General features: G+C 36.6%; 1 protein-coding gene across 5 annotated transcripts in view; it reads right to left on the bottom strand.

The window, feature by feature from the left end:
* Window positions 1-19,366, bottom strand: part of grik2 (glutamate receptor, ionotropic, kainate 2) — a 231,893-nt gene that overhangs the window by 152,328 nt on the left and 60,199 nt on the right. For all 5 annotated transcript variants that reach the window (XM_051865971.1, XM_051865972.1, XM_051865970.1 and 2 more), the window contains 2 exons: window positions 5,757-5,924; window positions 4,798-5,055 (listed from right to left, as the gene is read on the bottom strand). In XM_051865971.1, coding sequence (XP_051721931.1) covers window positions 4,798-5,055; window positions 5,757-5,924 — 426 coding nt within the window. The remainder of the gene's footprint in view (window positions 1-4,797; window positions 5,056-5,756; window positions 5,925-19,366) is intronic.

Here is a 19,366-nt window from a genome sequence, read left to right as displayed (position 1 = left end):
TCACTATCTATCTATTCTACCCCTTTGTGTAAATGAAAAACTGCATGTGGTGATCTTTATTGATTGTCTAATACCTGTTTGTTGATTTATATTTAACAAAGTATATATATTTCATCAAACGTTTATTAAAACCACTGTCCAGAAGCCCCCGATCATGCAACATAACAGCCCGTGATAAATATATGTGGAGAGGCTGCATTGTTCAAGTGCTCCCTGCCAAAGTTCCTAAAAAAAAAAAAAAAACAGCCTGTCTGACTTGTAATCCTCTGCGGTTGTCTAGTCCTCTTCTAGAAGAGTGCCGCTATGAGCCAGTGATGTGAGATGAATGCAACTTCCCGTTTGGCATTAATTGAAGAGGAAAGTGAAAGCTGGCTTCTGACTTAAAGTTCTGAGTGCTTCAGACAGGAAGGTCAAGGTTAATGTAGCCTTGACTGTATGGGCTTAATTATCTGTGACTAAATGTGTAGAGCAAATTGAACCAGACTTAGAATCAGGTTGCATGTATGACAAAATGCAAAGGTGTCATTAATATCAAATGAATTTTGAGATCTGGGAGGACATTTGAGAACTTCATCTTTTGAGGATTAGAGCTCCTTCTGTTAAGTTAAGAGCAGACTTGGGTGTGATGGAGCAATGAAACCTCACATGAATATCTTTGAGTGGATATCCAATGTATTATTATGCATTTTGATCAACTCTTTTCACATCAAATGCTGGCTGTCAATTTTTTAGCCTGCATTTTTAAGGATTTGGCTGGAATTAAATTAACTTTAGGTTAAATTAAACTATCATTTTACCCCAGGCATAATCGTCCACTCACTTATAAATGCATTATTAGTTTAAATTTAGCACATAAGCAGTGAAGAGACTCAGATTACAATGGTTGGCATTAAAATGATATTAAGACTATGAATTATTTCGTAGCAATAAAAATGGCAGTTTCAAAGCACCAGTTATCAAAGCAATTATCAGGGCATTACAGCAAAGCCCTCAAAAATGATGCCTGTTTGGAAACATGGCACCGCAGCTGTCTAAACAATCCTGTGGGCACTGTTAGAGCACATGATGGGCTATGAAAGCACCACTGGATTGGTGCACTCAAGCAGAAAAAAATGAAATGGATGAAATGTTTTGATGAACGCAATTTTCTTTCTCTTGCTGACGTACTGAAACAGGAAGTTGGGGTGGGACATATCAAAGTGCTTGTGCTTGTTTTTAAATAGCCAATAGCCTATGGGGCACTATTCAATATTAATTTTGTGGTAATCAATATTATGCTTTCAATTGAGCTTAACTTGTACCGAACCCTAAATATTCCTTTAGACTACAAAGTGGTCATTTATAAAGATATTACTTTGGGGCATTTAGTAACTATTTTTCAATCTTCCTACCTCCCAATGAATGTCGATTTGCGAGCACTGTTCCTCTCTGCTGATGCAGTTTGTCCATGAATGGCATATGCATAACCTATTAATGTGTTTCCCTTGACACATTAAATAATTTAGCAGCATTTGTTTTCTGCAGTGCAGATACACACCATGTTAGACGGCTCACATTTACTTTGACAGCTCACATATCAAAGTATAAATTATGAGAGCTCTTTTATAGCCGACACATGCTAATAGGGCTAATTTTACTCACCGCTGCAGTGGAGCTTGTACATATGAGCTACCATAAGCTGCTTTTTCATTGCTTTGAGTCTGTGCTGTGTCTATTATCAGTTTACATTCTTAAAAAATAAAAGTTCTTTATTGGCATCTATGGTTCTATGAAGAACCTTTATCATCCATGGAATCTTCCCATTGAACAAAAGGTTCTTTAGATTAATAAAATGTTCTTCACACTTAGAAAAAAATGGTTATTTTAAGAACTGTTCACCGAAAGGTTCTTTGGTTAACCCAAAATGTTTCTTCTATGGCATCGAAATCCCGTTTTACAAACTTTTTTTTTTTTAAGTCTATGGCATGTGAAAAAAAGCTGTGTGCGCTCCTGATCATTTTTAATACGGTATTGAAGTCAACAGCTGAGCAGTGTTGACAGAGCTTTGTGTTGCAGGCTGCCAGTCCACTTCTGCCATTTCAGAGCTGAGCCATTAGGGAATGCCATTATGGCTATCGATTTGCTTGTTTGCATTTGTTCATGAAGTTGTTGTACAGAGTGGAGAGAAAGACTCCAGTTGTGATTCTAAGGCAAACCTCAGGACAACCACCTTTTGTCAAATCAGTGTGTGTGAGCATTTAACCATTCTTCTATCTATCTTATTTCTAACTGTAGCTCATCCAAGCCCATTTAAAGGGGACCTATAATGCCCCTTTCACAAGATGTAATATAAGTCTCTGGTGTCTCCAGAATGTGTGTGTGAAGTTTCAGCTCAAAATACCCCACAGATCATTTATTATAGCTTGTCAAATTTGCTCCTATTTGGGTGTGAGCAAAAACACGCCGTTTTTGTGTGTGTCCCTTTAAATGCAAATGAGCTGCTGCTCCCGGCCCCCTTTCCAGAAGAGGGCGGAGCTTTAACAGCTCACTTTTCGGTTGCTCAACAAGAACGAAGCTGGAGAATCTCACGCAGCCAAAATGAGGATTGTCAGTAACGGTGTTCAGCCTTACATTGTTCAAACCGGAGTCGACACTGATGGAGAGACTCAGGAAGAAGTTACAACTTTTAGAATGAAACTGGACGTTTCTGAATGGTTAGTGGATAAATTTATGTAGACTGTGGAGTTGATTCAACTCATCCACTAGCATGTGCCGTCATGTTAATCTTTTGTGCAAATCCAGCGTTGAATTGACCCTCGTTTGTGAAGCAGTTCGGAGTAAAATGACGGCATGACAACAACACTCTACTACAACAACTCTTCCTCTTCTCTAAAGCAGCCCAACATGGCCTCACCCCCTTTGTTGCGCGTTCTCGGGGACGGGGTTTATGTAAATTTTAGGGTTAGTGATGTCACCAGCTGTTTGTTGTAGTCCTTAAACAGAGAATTCTTTAAAAGAAAATATCTCCCTTTGCATTGAACTTTGAGCGTCGTAACTTTGCAGATGTTGTTTATGCTCAAACAGCAACATTACACACTAACTAAAGTTAAAAAAAGTGAAATCATAATCAACCAGCCCTTTAAAGTCAATATAATATAATTTAGTAGTTACATTTACATTTATTCATTTAGCAGACGCTTTCATCCAAAGCGACTTACAAATTGTTACAAACAAGTTGAAAAAGTTTCTATAGTTGCTTACAGATTCAGGATCTGCTGTTGCTAGTTAAAATGTGTCCAGTCCTCCATTACTAACTCAAAAATATCACATTACAAGTAGTACTGATGGCATGGGCTGTCCGAGACATTATTGGAGTAACAAGGATGCAGCAAGATTATGCGAGATTTATTTTATACAACAGTTCAGTAAAGAAGAAGTTAACAAAAACACTTCCAAACAAAGACACAGCAGAACACCAAACCATTGTTGTAGTGTTTCATTCCTGAATGATTCAGGGTTTTTGTTGTTGTTTTTTGTTGTTGTTGTTGTTGTTGTTGTTGTTTTGTTTTTATGGAAGCCTATTTCTGCCACTTAAGAAAGGAAGAAAAAATGTCTTGTTAAATCATAATTGTGATACAAAAAGTCAAAATTATGAGATACTAAGTTGAAATTATGAGATACTAAGTCAGAATTATGACACAAAAAGTAGATACAGTCATAGTTATAGTACAGCACAATACATCCATAGTTTCATTTTTTTTTTATCTCATAATTGACTTAATGTTAAAATTTTGACTTTCTCATAATTATTACTTAGCATCTCATAACTTCAATTTACGTCATAATCATGACTTTTTATGCCATAATCATGATTTACAACAGATTTATTTTTTCTAATGTGGAAGAAATGGCTTCCATAGTTACTGAACAAATCAGCTTAGTGAATGATTCAATGACTCTCATAAGGACAGTCATTTGCACCAATACTTTTAAATTATTGGGAATACCACAGTACATTTCAATTAAAATCACTCACTTATTGGAAACCAAACAATGTGATCAACACAATGTACACATTTACTGTAAGTGAGAAGCAAATAATCTTGTTGTCTATCTATCTAGCTATTGTTTTAGCAATGACATATTCTTACAACTTGTCCATGTGTCAAAAAAATTTAAATATGGTTTTTGTTTGTAGTTTTTCAATGAAATGCAATATGGGAGAAAATGATTATAAGATACCATATGAACTTCATTAATCAAGAATAATATGGTGTTTAGATGGGAACATTGCTGTATTTTTTTATTTATTTTTTTATTTATTTATTTTTTCATATAAATAATTTAGTTTTTATTTAAGTTATCAATGTTATTGTTAACAAATCAGTTAATCAATGAGCCTGTTTAACTAGTACTAATACTGCTAACGATCTTCAGCAAATCTAAGCAATGTGCCTTGCTGCTTTATTGGGCCACATTATTTGAACACAGTGTCACAGAATAATATTCTGTTGTTGCTGTGCAGAATTGTGAAGAAGGCTGAGTGAATGCTTTGGGAAATCTGGCAGCAAACACTCTAGTTGGCAAGTTTGCTCCCGAGGCGACCTCTGGCATATGGCATATGTACCCCTCACTGTGGTAGCACTTGCTGCCTACTGTTCTAACAGAGCCTGTCAACCAGGGGGGTTTGGCCATACTGTAGGCCAGACGGAGACCAGGGAATGGTGCATAGCCCAGGCCAAAGGGTCGGTCTGCCTAAGGACTGTTGGAGAATAATCAGAACACACACGATCAGCAACAAAACCGCTGAGCTCTCACCTGTGCTGTCATCGTAAACCACAGTGACCGTTTTCCACTTGAAGAAGTGAACCAAGTCTAAAATGGCTCTGCTGAGGGAGGAGAAGTCTGGGTAAAGGCTGACGTAGAAGGAGTCACGGTTGTCTGACACTTGGTGCTTCCACTTGGTCTGGATATGAGGCACCCCGAGAGCGTTACAGATGGACTGCACCGCGTTGGCCGAAGAACTGTGGGATGGGCCAAAGATGGCCGCCACACCCAGAGAGAGCTGGTCACAAGCTGGAGAGAGAGCGCAAAATAAAAAGAGAGAAAAATACAGTTTTATTAATTTATTACTTTCCAGTCTCTAAGTTTCCAGAGAAGTCTGCACATTGAATATTATTATGCAAATATAATATAATGGATTGGCTGGAGAGCACAAAACTAATTATTTTCTTTCGTTTAACTTTTTTTGTACTTGATATGTTGTTATAATAGAATGTCCAAACCACAATGTGTTACTGACACTGTCCAAAATAATATTTATTCCAACAATGGTAACTCTGAACTCATTTGCTTTTTGTTACCCACATTTTTTTTTTTTTTTTTTTTTTTGGCAAAGCCACTGTGTTTTAATTGCATCTTTGTAATCTTTAAATAAACTGGCATGGAAAAAAATTGCAGTTACAGTGGCAGCGGCTAATGGAGTGTATAATCATTATAAGAGAATTCAGATGTTTCCCCAGCGTGTAAATGACAGATGATTGCAGCCTGCAAACCTGTCTCAGGGGTATCAGTAGTTCAGTGAATCACCCCTTCTGACTCATTACCTAAAACCAATCAATTCTCTCTGCATATGCACCAGACGGCTACTGATGTCCCCCTGTGGTTAAATGAATTCAATCTAAAGCCCATGTCCCCCCTCATATATCTCAGAGCAGATTTGTCTCTGATTGTGAAAGGTCTCGCTGAAGACAGCAGACAGCTGGAGATGGCTTTACCTTTTCTGGAGGCCTCAAAGCTGTCGTGGATGTTTATCCTTTGGATGTCGTATGTAAGTGTGGTGTTTGGCAGTAAAGTTCTGTTCCTGTTGATTGTATTTAAAGCAAACTTAAAGGCAAGTTCTTCAGCACCTGATGGGCCACTTTCAATGGATTCAAATATCCCCCCTAAGAAAAAGAGGAAAAAAAGGAGAAAAACATGGTATTATTAACTTGTTACCTTCTGGGCTCTAGTTCACTCTATAATATAATATAATATAATATAATATAATATAATGGAGATTAGTGACAAAATATTAAAACGTAATATAAGTGTACATTTATTACAAACTTAGATTTGTATATTAAATAAATTAGTCAAAGCCAAAGTTGGTTTATTGTCAATTTCTGTCATATAACAAGAAAAAAATCTCATCGACACCAGTAGATCACCTAGTGAAAAATAAGTACACAATTGCATACTTTTAAAAAGAGCGCTTATTACAGAAATAATATACTTTAAAAGAATATGCTTAAAAATGTAATGTTTTCAGATACTTAACTGCATATTACATGCAATTAAATGAAAATGCACTAGTTTATATTAACATTAAATGCATTTATCTGAACCTTAGAGAGCTTTTTGTGAGCCTTTATATGTAATTTCATAATTATTACATATATTGTCTTTGAAATAAGGTTAAAGTGTACTGCCGAATACACTGACAAGAATTTTTGATAAACTAAAATATACTTTAATGTCATTTCTATTAAAACAATGTCATGTACTTAAATAAAGCTGTAATTAAACATTTGTAATGATGAATTGCAATTGAATTTAGTACATTTAAAATATATTAACTTTAAAAGCAATAACACACTACAGTAAAAATTATAATCAACTACTCTACATATGTTTTACTATATAAACATCAAAAAGCACAACAAAAACTTTAAAACAGTGATTTAAAATGTACTTTTTAAAAGTTGTAGTGCAAACATAGGTGTAGAAATAACAGCATAAATAAAAGAACAGCAAAATATGTGATATGGAATCAAAGTATGTAGGTTAAGTGTGGTGTTAATGTATAATGTCAGAAGTTGGAAGGGGAAAAGAAAATTACAGTTTGCTTTGACTCGACCCATTTGAGCGTATAATAGATATATATCCAAGCTCCTTACAGAAGGTATGTTTTCAGAGCGCTAGCTACACTACAGCTTTCCCTTTGTGAGTGTGCTTGACAGGCTGTATATAAATGGATGCCTTTAGTGTTGGGGACTGATGTGTTCTGATTGGCTGGCGAATCAATCAATCAAGCCCTGGGGAGCAGTGAAGCACAGCATAGAGAGATTGAAGTGTTTTGCTTGGGTCAGTCAGCAGTTTGCCCCTGTTGACTCACCATATGTCAGACTAGAGCTCGATTCAGTGTTTTACTTACACTCACTGGAGGCTCCATCATTTAAATGATCCCTCAAGACAGAGCAGATAAAACCATTTCACTGGCACACTCAATGTTTACATGACTCTCTACTGTTGTATTTAATCGTGTAGGGCAAAAGCACATAGGATAGTTGTTTCAAATAACACCTACAGCAAACTAAGGATGGGCATTTTTTGTACATTTTTCATTGAGTACTTGCTCAGACATGCTCTTTCTGTAACAAAGCGCTGAAACACGGGCAACTAAAGCACAGAATTCACAACATTATATAGTGTTCTGATTATAATGTAGGTATATGACAGATTTTATATGACATCTTGCACTTAAAGGCATAGTTCACCCAAAAAATTAAAATTCTGTCATCATTTAATCACCTTCAAGTTGTTCCAAACCTGTATGAATTTCTATCTTCTGCTAAACACAAAAGAAGGTGTTTTGAATAATATGGGTAACCAGACAGTTGACAGGCCCCATTGACTTCCATAGTATGGAAAAAAAAATTAAAAAATACTATGGAAGTCAATGGGTCCATCAACTGTTTGGTTACCGACATTCTTCAAATAATTTTCTTTTGTGTTCAGCAGAAGAAAGAAACTAAGTAAATGACAGGATTTTCATTTTTGGGTGAACTATGCCTTTAACTGTATTTTCATCTACTTTATCAAGTGATTTCAGACATCCCTGCACGTTTTCGAAGTCATGACGAAAAATGATTTTAATTAAAACATAGGCCTACTGTTAAAAAATGATGACAAGAAAACATAACACTGCTGGATGGATTATTAATAACATCAATGTTTTTGAAAAGGAAACCTCTAAAAGGAATATGACTGTCTCAAATAACCAAATCATAGTCAATAATGTCGGGCATTGCCGTTTGAGCTGAAGTTAATGAACAGTAGTGTTATGGATCAACTGGGGATCGTGTTAACTGGGGACATGCGTGTGCATGCAAATAATAGAAGCAATATAGAATCAGATAAATATGTAGAACAGAAATAATAATATTAATTTTTCTGCATGAAAACAAATGTAAGGTTACTAGAGGTCATCAACTGACAGACAATGGACAGGTAACAACAAACTCTCCCCCAGGAAAAACATTCACACATTAACTATCCATCATCCATCTCGTAACTCATAGGGCAATCTCTGACAGTGATAAACTGGGGCTTGTATGATATGATGAATCATTTTCATATGGGAAATGTCAGTTTCTCATCAAGATCTCTCAAGCACCTGACAAATCTGGATTTTTCTATAGCCATACAATCTCTGTCTATATGTAGTTTCAAATGATATGTAGAGTTTACAGACTGACCATTCTAATTCACCAGCTCTTTCTTAGTTAATGGGGCGAGTTGTCACACATTTCACTCCAGATTTTGATTGGCTGGAAAATAATAATTTTTAAAAATAACTAATAACTTATTTTAACTGAAAATTTGAACTGTTTAGTCATATTTTGCCATGTAAATATCAATGACTTCTTTAATGTGTCTGTGCTGGCAAGTGACTATGGTACAATGCATTTTGTGCACTGAAATCATTTAATGCACACCTACAGTATCTGTAGATTATTTATACTGTATATGCAATTAAAGATAGTTTGCGACTGGATGTCAGGAAACAAGCAGTTGTGTTAGTCCCAGTCTTCTTCCTTTCCAACAAATCCTTTGGAATCTGTTCAGTGTTTTTATACCATTTTAGTCTTGTAAATAAATAAATGTTTATTTTTTCACTGTATATACAGTATGTTACGGAGCCCCTGTAGGGTCATGGTGATGGAGCTCCATAGTATGTTTCATTTGATCAGACATATGCAGAACAAGACTGCAGGATATTTTATCATCGCCATATAACTATTGTATAGATTTAAGAACCTAAAATGCCTACAGTAAATAGTTAATATTTAAAATCTTTTTTTTTTTTTTTTTTTTTTTAATGGAATATTGCAGTAAAAGATTTATCAGTGCACATCATTATCTTAAATCAGAATAACTTCACCTCCCTCTTGCAGAAGCTCTTCTCTTCTCTGATGACGAGGGCGGGGCAACCTGTCACTCACATGAGATCCACCAATAGCAAACCACAACCATCCAATCAATTCCCCACAGACAAAATCAAGCCCTACCCTTCGTTTGTTCTTGTTCCCAAAGCATTTTTATTCAGTAATATTTGTCACAATAGGGATGAAAAGATTATGGATGAAACTTCTGTTTCATGCCGACTTTAAATATTTTCCATATTCCAGTTTTCCATCAGTTCAAAGAGGCCTGGCCAAAAGGGCTGCATGTTTACAGCGGCCATAGACGTGCAGTGACTGGTCCTGGCTCAATGCTGCTGCTGTCAGCTGGCCACCTGTCTAGTGAACAATGCCCTGTGCCTACCTGATCGCTCGCATCAGAGCCACACATGCCACCTCATTCGATAACGCTCTCAGAAGCTGTGATATATTTATCACACAGCAGCTACATAATCAATGGCAGCACAATACATCCATTTCTGCATCCACAGGGAACACTTGCTTACAGCCGAGAACCAGAACAGCTCAGAGGAAATTAGTAAAGTAGCGGCCATCTTCCTGTCTGAGAGAAATGAGACTGTCATTTATCATCTAACATTATCAATCGCTGTGACCACAGTGGGATTTCCTACAAAACTGATCAATATCATAGAAGAAAAGGAACTTTAAAGACTGAGTGTGGCTTTGATTTCATGCCTATATAGCCTAAGGGATTTAAATGAGAAGGTTTATCATATGAAACAAAGTTTTCGACATGAAATGCACATTATTTTCTTTTCTTTTTGCTCTTCCTTTCTTAATGTAACACATTTTAGGAAATTTTCTAGAATCTAAGGCAACCACTTATTAACCATTATCAGAAGTTAAATTTGATGAATATTATTGATAGTTTTATTGCCGATTTGTTTTCTAGTTGCTGTCCCATGTGCTGGTGGGAAGGAACCATGTTGAGCTTGGGCGAGATTTATCTTGGAAGACATAAGAGGATTTTAAAGGGGAACAGATGAGGGGTGTGAAATCTCATCTACATAAATGTTGATTCATGCTGGTTTTATCATAAGTTCAACTTCACTTTTATAGCTTACTGAAATGTGCTGTGAATTGATAGCAGAACGTCTGCTGGTCTCCATAGCTGTACTTTCAACGCTGCATGCAAAAGACCCTAAAAACACTGCTGATAGATGTTGATGTCCTGATTAACAGACATGTTATGCATAGTTTTGCACTGGATCAGTATCAAACCAGCAATAATCACCTAAACCAGTATGAAAAATACAAAGTTCTGTCATGAAACTCTAGATGGCACAGGGTGACAGGTCCTTTACTCAATCTGCTTGTAATCACATCATTCTGATTGGCTGATTGGTTCCTGCTGTATCAGCAGCCAATGAGCTCGCTTCTCAACTTTCAAACACTTGGTCAGCATTTGGTGTATCAGTCGCAGTGCGCTTCAGAAACCCTCCATCTTCCCCAGCTCCACCTGTATAGATCTGCTATGGGTAAATCATGTATGATATATTGTAAAGCAGCAGCATGTCTTACTTGCTCACAGCAGCATGTTGTGTGTGTATTGGCAGTAGCAAGTCCTGTACTTGCTCTGCTGCAGCAGAATAACAGCAACAGCAGCAGCAGATCTATTCTGCCAAGACCAAACATATCATTATTGTCATATTCATTACAATGCCAGTCTCCCTGAGAGTTGTCATGCCAGAAATTCATTCATTTAGGACAGGGTCAGAAAATTCATAAATGGTCAGGAACTCCACTTGAACTAGAGATAATTACAGGATATGAAAGGTATTCATTCTTCCAGCCAACTCCAGAGGACATTTATATTGTTCAGAGGCTCTCAGAAATAATCAAGTATAAATATTGTCACAGATTTTTGTCCTAAATTTCCTTGTGTGAAATAAAAATAGAAACAAAAGAGACAATTGTTACAGTGAGAAGATTGATCTACAGTAGATAGAGCAATCAAATGAATGTGGATAGCTCAGATAGTTTAAAGAATTTGTGTTTCTTGACTTTATAATGAGCGCACTTTTGATTGCATACTTTGGTATCTTGGCAGATCAGAGCTGTGAGATTCATCCTGAAACTCTAAAGGCACATGTGAGATTACCAGGGTCGGTTTTCTCTGTTTTACTCATCTCACTTGCACGAAAACATTCAGTATTCCTCAAAATGAATAAAAACAGTGAAATTCAATCTCAGAATTTTATGCAAACCTGTAATAATTAAATATGTTAAATAATATAAATATACTTTATGTATTTAATCTCACTTTATTAACCAATGCCTTTGCTGCTGACCTTCAATGATCTAATTCAACCATACTACTACTACTACTAATAATAATAATAATAAAAATGACTTTAGATTAGATTTAGAAATAAGAGTGTTGAACTTCCTTCTCCTGTATCCGATTCTTCTGTAATCCAGAATGGCAGCACATCTGAAAGGTTTGTTTGAGCTGCGCCCTCTACAGGAGTAAATATGCATTTTCTTCAGCCTGAGGCTTATTCATTTCACTTTTGGTGTGAAAGGGCCTTAACATTTGCCAAAAATAGAAGTTTTTTGTTGTTATTAAAAAAACAAACAAACAGCCCTGGTGAGAAAAAGTAATGCAAAAGTAATTTAACACATTATTTTTCATAAAAAGTAACTAACACAATTAATTAGGGAGTAACACAATATTTAAAAGTAACCTTCCCCAACACTGTTATTGTAATTAAAACAGAACACATATAACTACTAGAGATGTGCATGAGTATTTTGAAGTGGCATTGATCGTAAAACAATGATCGCTCATAATTGCATTACATTTTTCTGAACTTGAAATTCAATAACAACTCTTCAAAAACATGAAATTGGGACCTCGTGTTTTATTTTGTAGTTGTCACGGCGCAATTTTCAGCAGCACTAAGCACATAGGAGAGCATGTGTGAGCACACACATGACGCGCTCACTAAAACTAGTGAGGCAGCACACGTACACAGATTCAGGACGCTTTCACACTAAAGAGACAGCAAGATAGATGGAGTGCAAATAACAGACTGCCGAATCTTGGGACAAGCTCTACTACCATATTAAAAATAACTCTTTTTAACCTGACACGGCATATTAAAAACGAGACACTGATTGCTAAACTCTGGTCAAACCACCCTTACGAAAAAGAAGTATACTTCAAGTTCATTTTATCAAGTAAACTTAAGTAACGTTCAAGTATATTTTTTAAGTATACTTTATGTAGTAAGTATACTAGTATCAATGTACTAGTAGTAAACTTGTAAGTGTACTATTTTAATACTGCTTGGGACTAAATTGGCCCAATTGAAGTATACGTTTAAGTGTACTATAAGTGTAACAGTAGTAAACTTTAAGTACACAACTAGTTCACAACTATGTTTCTCATTTGTACTGCATCTGTACTACAAGTGAACTTATAAGTATACTAGTAGTTTACCATTTTAATACTAGTAGTACATTTCTGGTATATGAAAGTACACTTTGAAATATACTCTCAGTAACTACTAGTTTAGTGCAAGTATACTTTTAAGTTTTCTTTAAGTCAACATAACATCACACTTATGGTTTACTTTTTATATATTATTTTTGCACTTTAAGTACTACTATGTTCCTATTTAGGTATTATTTTTTATACTTGAAATACCTTTAACTGTAACTCTTTCCATTTTAAAAAAAACATTTTATTCTAGCTTCATGAATCCTTTTTATCAACACTTAAATGTGGGTAAGTTTCATAATACATAAATAAATAAATAAAAAGGGGAATCATTTTAAACAAAAAGCTGAGAAAATTGCATTTTTGTCAAAGACTATGTCCGGATGGGATTCAGAACGATGGTCAAATGCAGGTGGAGTAGATCGAGTCCATAAACACCCCAAAAGCTTCATAGTCCTCATTCAGTAATGTTTGGCAGTTTTGATTTATATGCTGTTTAATGTTCGATGATCGCTTTATTTTACATTTGTTACATTTTGATCCAGAGATTCTGTACTCTTTCAAAAGAGGGGTAACAGCGCCCCCTACGATATAGCCTGAAAATTCAGTCAATGGTGAGAAAAGAGTGAAGTAGATTTAAAGTAAATTCCTATGTACACTACAAGTGGACTAGCCTACACAAAAATTCAGATACTCAGAATTAGGAATATATCTGTTTTCTTTATAAATCAATATTTTCAAACAATGTACTTTTATACTATACTTTTATAAATATACTTTTAAGTATATCTCGATCAAAAGACTATTTCTCAGAAGTACATAAAGTATATTTCTGAGAAGTACATAAAAAGAAGACAAAGTATACTTTCTTATTTTTAGTTTAAAAGAAGTATACTAATAGCACACTTGAATAAACTTCTTTTTCGTAAGGGCAGTCACAACGAAAATAGCGTGCACGCTTATTATGATCATTATGGCAGACAGAGCAAAAAGACAGGCTATGAGTGATGCCGTAAACTTTGCTGTAACAATTGCAATATTGCAATAATGACCAAACATTGTTGTTTCATTATGTGTGTTATGTTGTAATGTTTAATTACAGTAATTGAGTTAGTTGGTCAGCGAGTTTTCAGCAAGACCTGCCATACAATCAGATAACACCTAATCATTTTAATCTTAAGATGTTCTTAAGAGAATATTTGAGAAGTAAATGATGATGAATTTCCTGTTTTTGAGTCAACTATTCATTTAACCTCCATTTAAGTTCTTTGTAGGCTAGAAGAAATAATTGAGACAGTAAAGAGATTTCATTTGGGGGAAGTTTCCATCATGCATTGATCTTCTCTAGTACTTGTCTTTGGGTATCTGTGTTATGTCTTTGCATGAAGTGACAGGGGAGTGTAAAATCTATCATTTTCAGTTCTTTGAGAGCAGAACATGCACAGCAAGTCCCTGCATGTGGCAACTACACAGAGATATGAAGGTGAAACATGTATCTCAACTTCCAAGAGAAGAGGGGGAAAAAACTTACACAGAGAAATTAATTACAAAGCCAGTTATGGTTTGATGCAGCTGGGGAGGAGAGGTTATTTATGTGGAAAATAAGGTGCTCATGCTAGTATTTTCTCTCCCCAGTGGTGACAGTTTGATGGCTATCAGTGTCAGATTATCAGCGTAGCATATCGAGATGCGTAGTGCAGCGTAACAGGCTTGTAGGACACATTCCATCTTTATCAAGCCTGGAGCTGTGATGCAGAAGACAGGGAGCCTGGACTCTGGGTGGAGAAAGAACAGCATGTTTCTACAGGGCTCAGTCTCTGCATACAGCTAGGCTGGTGGTGATGCGCTCGAGGAAAGCAAAATCATCCATGAAACCATATGAAATCATTTCAAGTATAAATTGAAATGGCGTTTTCAAAGTAACCTGCTCTTCTTAAAGCTGCTGTGCTTAATGTGTTGTGTTCAAATACTACCTTCTGCCCCAGTTTAATGAGCAGAGTCAGCTAAGTTATGCATGGGTAGGTTAACTTCCACTGTGACTCTGCAGCACTTTCAAAGCATTGTCAACTTCTCAACCAAGGCCACAAAACCAGAGGACCACATCGGGACAAGGCCTAATAAATGAATCAAACCAACCAGGCTCATTGGAAAAGTGTGCTTGTGGCAACTATGATATCTGAAGCACTTTGAAAGTGAAATGTCCAGTGAGTGGTGCTAAAAGTCTGTTCAATGTGGCAACAATTTATAATGTTGGTTGTACATATACTTCAGGAATTAAATGTCCACTGAGTGGCACTTAAAGGTTAACTCTCTATCACTTTTTAAAATAACGTACCACCTACACTAAACCTAACTGACAGTGTTAACTAAAGCACAAGTTAGATAAAATGCATTTGCTGAAAGAGCCACGTCTTTGAGCTCTTTTATCATGGCTTTTGTTTCATGAGACTCGAGCACTATGCATCACAAAAATGCAGGTATAGAGGCACGTTTTTCCAATGAGAAATGTTGTTCCAAAACAAAAGAACACCGTGACTAAAAGGTGCAAATGATTTTTATGTTGCACTGCCCTATATGACAGTAGTCTTGATCTTTATGCTGACACCTATTGGTGTGGATGTGGCATCTCACAAAAAAAGTCTTCGGTTATGGATCTCATTGTATAAATGAATCATGTATGTTTGACATGATTAATTTATGCCTCAAAAGAAGGTGGCTTACAATGGGAGTTATAAAGTTAAAATTGCGAGTTATAAAGTCAAAATTGCAAGGTATAAAGTCAGAATTGTGAGATTTGAAGTCGCAATTCTGGCTTTATTTCTCGCAATTCCAGATTTTTATTACGCAATTCTGACTTTTTTTCTCAGAATTGCGAGATATAATGTCAGAATTACGAGTTATAAAGTCAGAATTGCGAGTTATAAAGTCAGAATTGTGAGATTTGAAGTCGCAATTCTGGCTTTATTTCTCGCAATTCCAGATTTTTATTACGCAATTCTGACTTTATAACTTGCAATTCTGACTTTATAACTCGTAATTCTGACATTATATCTCGCAATTCTGAGAAAAAAAGTCAGAATTGCGTGATATAAACTTGCAATTGTGTCTTATAAAGTCTTGCAATTCTGACTTTATAACTCGAAATTCTGAGTTTATACCTCGCAATTCTGACTTTATAACTCGAAATTCTGAGTTTATACCTCGCAATTGTGAGAAGAAAAAGTCAGAATTGTGAGATAAAAAGTCACAATTATCTTTTTTTTTTTTAATTTTATGGCGGAAACAAGCTTCCATATGATACAATGCAGCATAGAACAGCCTTTTTCTGCTCCATAATTAATGCATCTTTAAAATTATTTCCAGTCCAACTCCATTACACTACTTTCCTCCACATACAATTTAAAATACAACGTTGGTGTTGTTGAAACAAATGTTGGTGTTCATGAAGCTTAATAGAACGATATGTAAAATTAATTGCATGTATTAATAATTTCTCTGCCCCTAGGAAACTCCAGTGTGTTGTGTGTAATAAAGAACCAAATTAGTTGTATTTGAGAAATGGCCTGTTACTTACCCCAGCTGTCACAAAATCACTCGCCCTCACCATCTGCCTTCCCCTGTTTTCCTCGTTATTATAATCTGTGATACATCTTTACTGAAGACCTACTTTGAACAATGTTAACTTAGAGGGATTTCTAATTCTCTCATCATCCAAATCTGTATGACTTTCCTCTGTGGAACATACACCAAAACTGTTTGATTACCTCTTTTGTGCTTCACAAAAGGTTTGGAATGACATGAGGGTGAGTAAATGATGACATAATTTTCTATACGTTTGTTTCTGAGCTAAACTTCTACAAAAACGAAGTGTCTACGGCAACAACAAGCAAACAAAACACATGCACCTGAAGTCAGGTAGACCTATCGTGAGAGATCAAAGGAAAAACTCTCAACGCCGTCCCAACACACTGTTTGCACATATTTTTACTATTCACTTTGCTTTCAAGCTAAAAAATTCACACAGTTAGGAACGCACCAGGGAATAGAAGACAGAATCCGAAAGCTGAAAAATGACTTTGAGCGCACTGCAACATACTGGCATTAACACAGCTCATTTTGTAACTGCTGAGGTGAGCTTTTGGCTGCCGTGAGCACTTGCGTTTTGTGCGGCAGCACTTTGTTAATATGCCTCAGAATAAATCTTATTACAGTTTCTCTTTACTTTCCATTTCTTTCGTCTTTAGCAGATCGATTTGCTTAACAATGATAAGAATCCCTCCAGCTTAACTCATCCACCTTGGGCCAACTTACAGAGAGCTGGGATTGTGCAGCCTTCTCCATTTTTAATGAAGATTCTTTTTGAACTCCGCCACGGCGTATTGATTTTCCACTCGCAGTCAAGTGTTTGATATGATCTTGAATGGAGATGTGGATTGGAAGATGTGCCTGGATGCGATTTTCGTTCATTTCTCATATGTTTTGGCCCGTGACCCGTCAGTATTTTACGGTAATCCCTGCCCATTTAAGAGATCGGCCTTGGATCTAATGAGTTATGAATATAACCCTCACGAGGCCTATCAGCTTTGCTTGAGGTTTGTGTGGTGAATGCTCACTCTCAGGCTGGGCAGCCGACATAAATCAGGGCGTGAGGTTTTGCTTTAGAGGTGGTCTGTGGGGGCCGCTTGCTGGTTGGAGATCAATTGTGAATTGTTAATTCTTTCAGCTTGGATCCCCACAGTATAATCTGCCTCGTAAAATCCTCAATCCTCCAACTCTGTTAAAAGAAGACTCTACGACAAAGCATATGTGCTGCTTTCAGTTCATCTTAAAAGAAAATGTATTTTTTCATAATATCTCATCCCACACTGTCCCGAAACCACCTTGACAGGCACGTCGTTTGAATCTATTCTAGGCCAGCAGTAATTTCTTTTCAGCTTGGAAGAAAAAAAGGGTAAGGATACAAAACAAAGGGGAATCTGCTTCAGTCTTTACATCCAGAACCATTACGAGAACATTTGTCGTCTTGTTCAGAATTCATTTCCCTGTGAATTGGGGCCAATATCCTACTTATTCATTTGAATATGTTCTAGGACAGCCAAGAAAATTGAACCTGTGCACTTTTGTTGTGCAGACAGCTATAACTTTGGTCGCAAATGAGTATTTCATGACTTATGAACTCTTGTTTGGGCGAGAGGAACACTGCGGAACACACGCGTTCCAGATAATGGAAAAACAAAGGATAGCAAATCAAATTGACAGAAATTCTATTTTCTTGTGGTGAAAACAAACGTCAACTGTGCACTGAATTACAATGGTAAGCTAAGATGGCTCAAATACTGAGTGATAAACTGCGAGGTTCAGCTACCGCAAACATTTCCGAAGAGAAGGATCATTTCTCTCCAGCTGCTTATGGAGCTGGAAAACGTCAGGAGGTGTGTGTGTGCGGCCTATATGTCTGTGTCTTCCTATTTAATGAAGTCTGATGAACTTGACAAAAACACTCTGTCGCTATGCAGGCTCTTGGTAACAAGAAGATAGCCTTACACTTGCTCGGAGGGCTCCTATTGGTCGGCCAGCCTGACAAAGTGAATGGACCATGGCGACGCTTTGTGACTAATGGACTCCAGCTCAGCCTCAAGGTCACGGCCAGGTGGGTTCCATGGCAACAGTGGAATCTTTATCATACCGTGGACCGGTTGAAGTGAGCCACTGCTACTAGAAGGTTCTTTGGGAATCTTTGAGATGGAACAAAGTCTGATGGATGTGGTGAAATGAGCGAGCTGTCTCAGTAATTAACTTGTTCCCTGGGATTTTCAGACGGGGATAGATGAGAGAAAGTGTTAACTCTTTTTCGACTGTGCACATGCCTGGCTAGCCTGCCGTGTGTACGGACACTGATTAAAGACAGGAAAGCCATGGCAACTACATTCATGTCAATCCCACTTAGTTTGTGACAACAAGCGTTAACAGAGCTCCATCCCATAATCCACCAGTTCACATGTTCATTTAATGGATATGGGGGTTGTGGAAGCATGATTTGGTGTTGTTCATGAGACACAACTTAAGATCAAAGTTTCCACCCTGGACAAAACTTGAGAACAGTGTGGGTGAGAGTGAAGAATGGATAGCAGAGAAACTTTTCCCTATTGTTGTGATTAGCAGGATTTTATGCTGCAGGTATTGAACTCTGCTTCAATTATAAGCTTCATTGAGAGTCCAGTCTGGGTTAAACATTAATCTGACATTATCTTTTAATGTACTGGCACTGGAAGTAATGCTCATGTTTGCTTTCAGGCTGAAAGTCAGTTGTATAATATATAATATGTTTTCTGGGTCCTTAAAAAAGAAAGACATTACTGATAGTATAATATTTATGATCAAGTTGTCTGATTTTTGATCATTTAGCAGTTTCACATGCACAATAAATAAAAAAAATAATAAAAAAAGTTTCATTTTTTTTCTATTTATCAAAGAATCCTAAAAAAAAAAAAAAAAAAACAGTTTTCACAAAAATAATAATCAGAATGTTTCTTGAGCAGCAAATCAGCATATTATAGTGATTTCTAAAGGATCATGTGACACTGAAGGCTTTGATCACAGGAATCAGATTCAGAGGCCGTTTGGAGGCCCCTGTTGTGTTCAGCTGACATCTGGGTAAGTGCAGACTGTCTTTCTTGCAGCATGGTAGACTGCAGGT

The sequence above is a fragment of the Ctenopharyngodon idella genome, chromosome 16 (genome assembly GCF_019924925.1).
Source record: "Ctenopharyngodon idella isolate HZGC_01 chromosome 16, HZGC01, whole genome shotgun sequence".
In the NCBI taxonomy this organism is placed as follows: Eukaryota; Metazoa; Chordata; class Actinopteri; order Cypriniformes; family Xenocyprididae; genus Ctenopharyngodon; species Ctenopharyngodon idella.
This window is presented reverse-complemented; position numbering and strand designations above follow the sequence as displayed.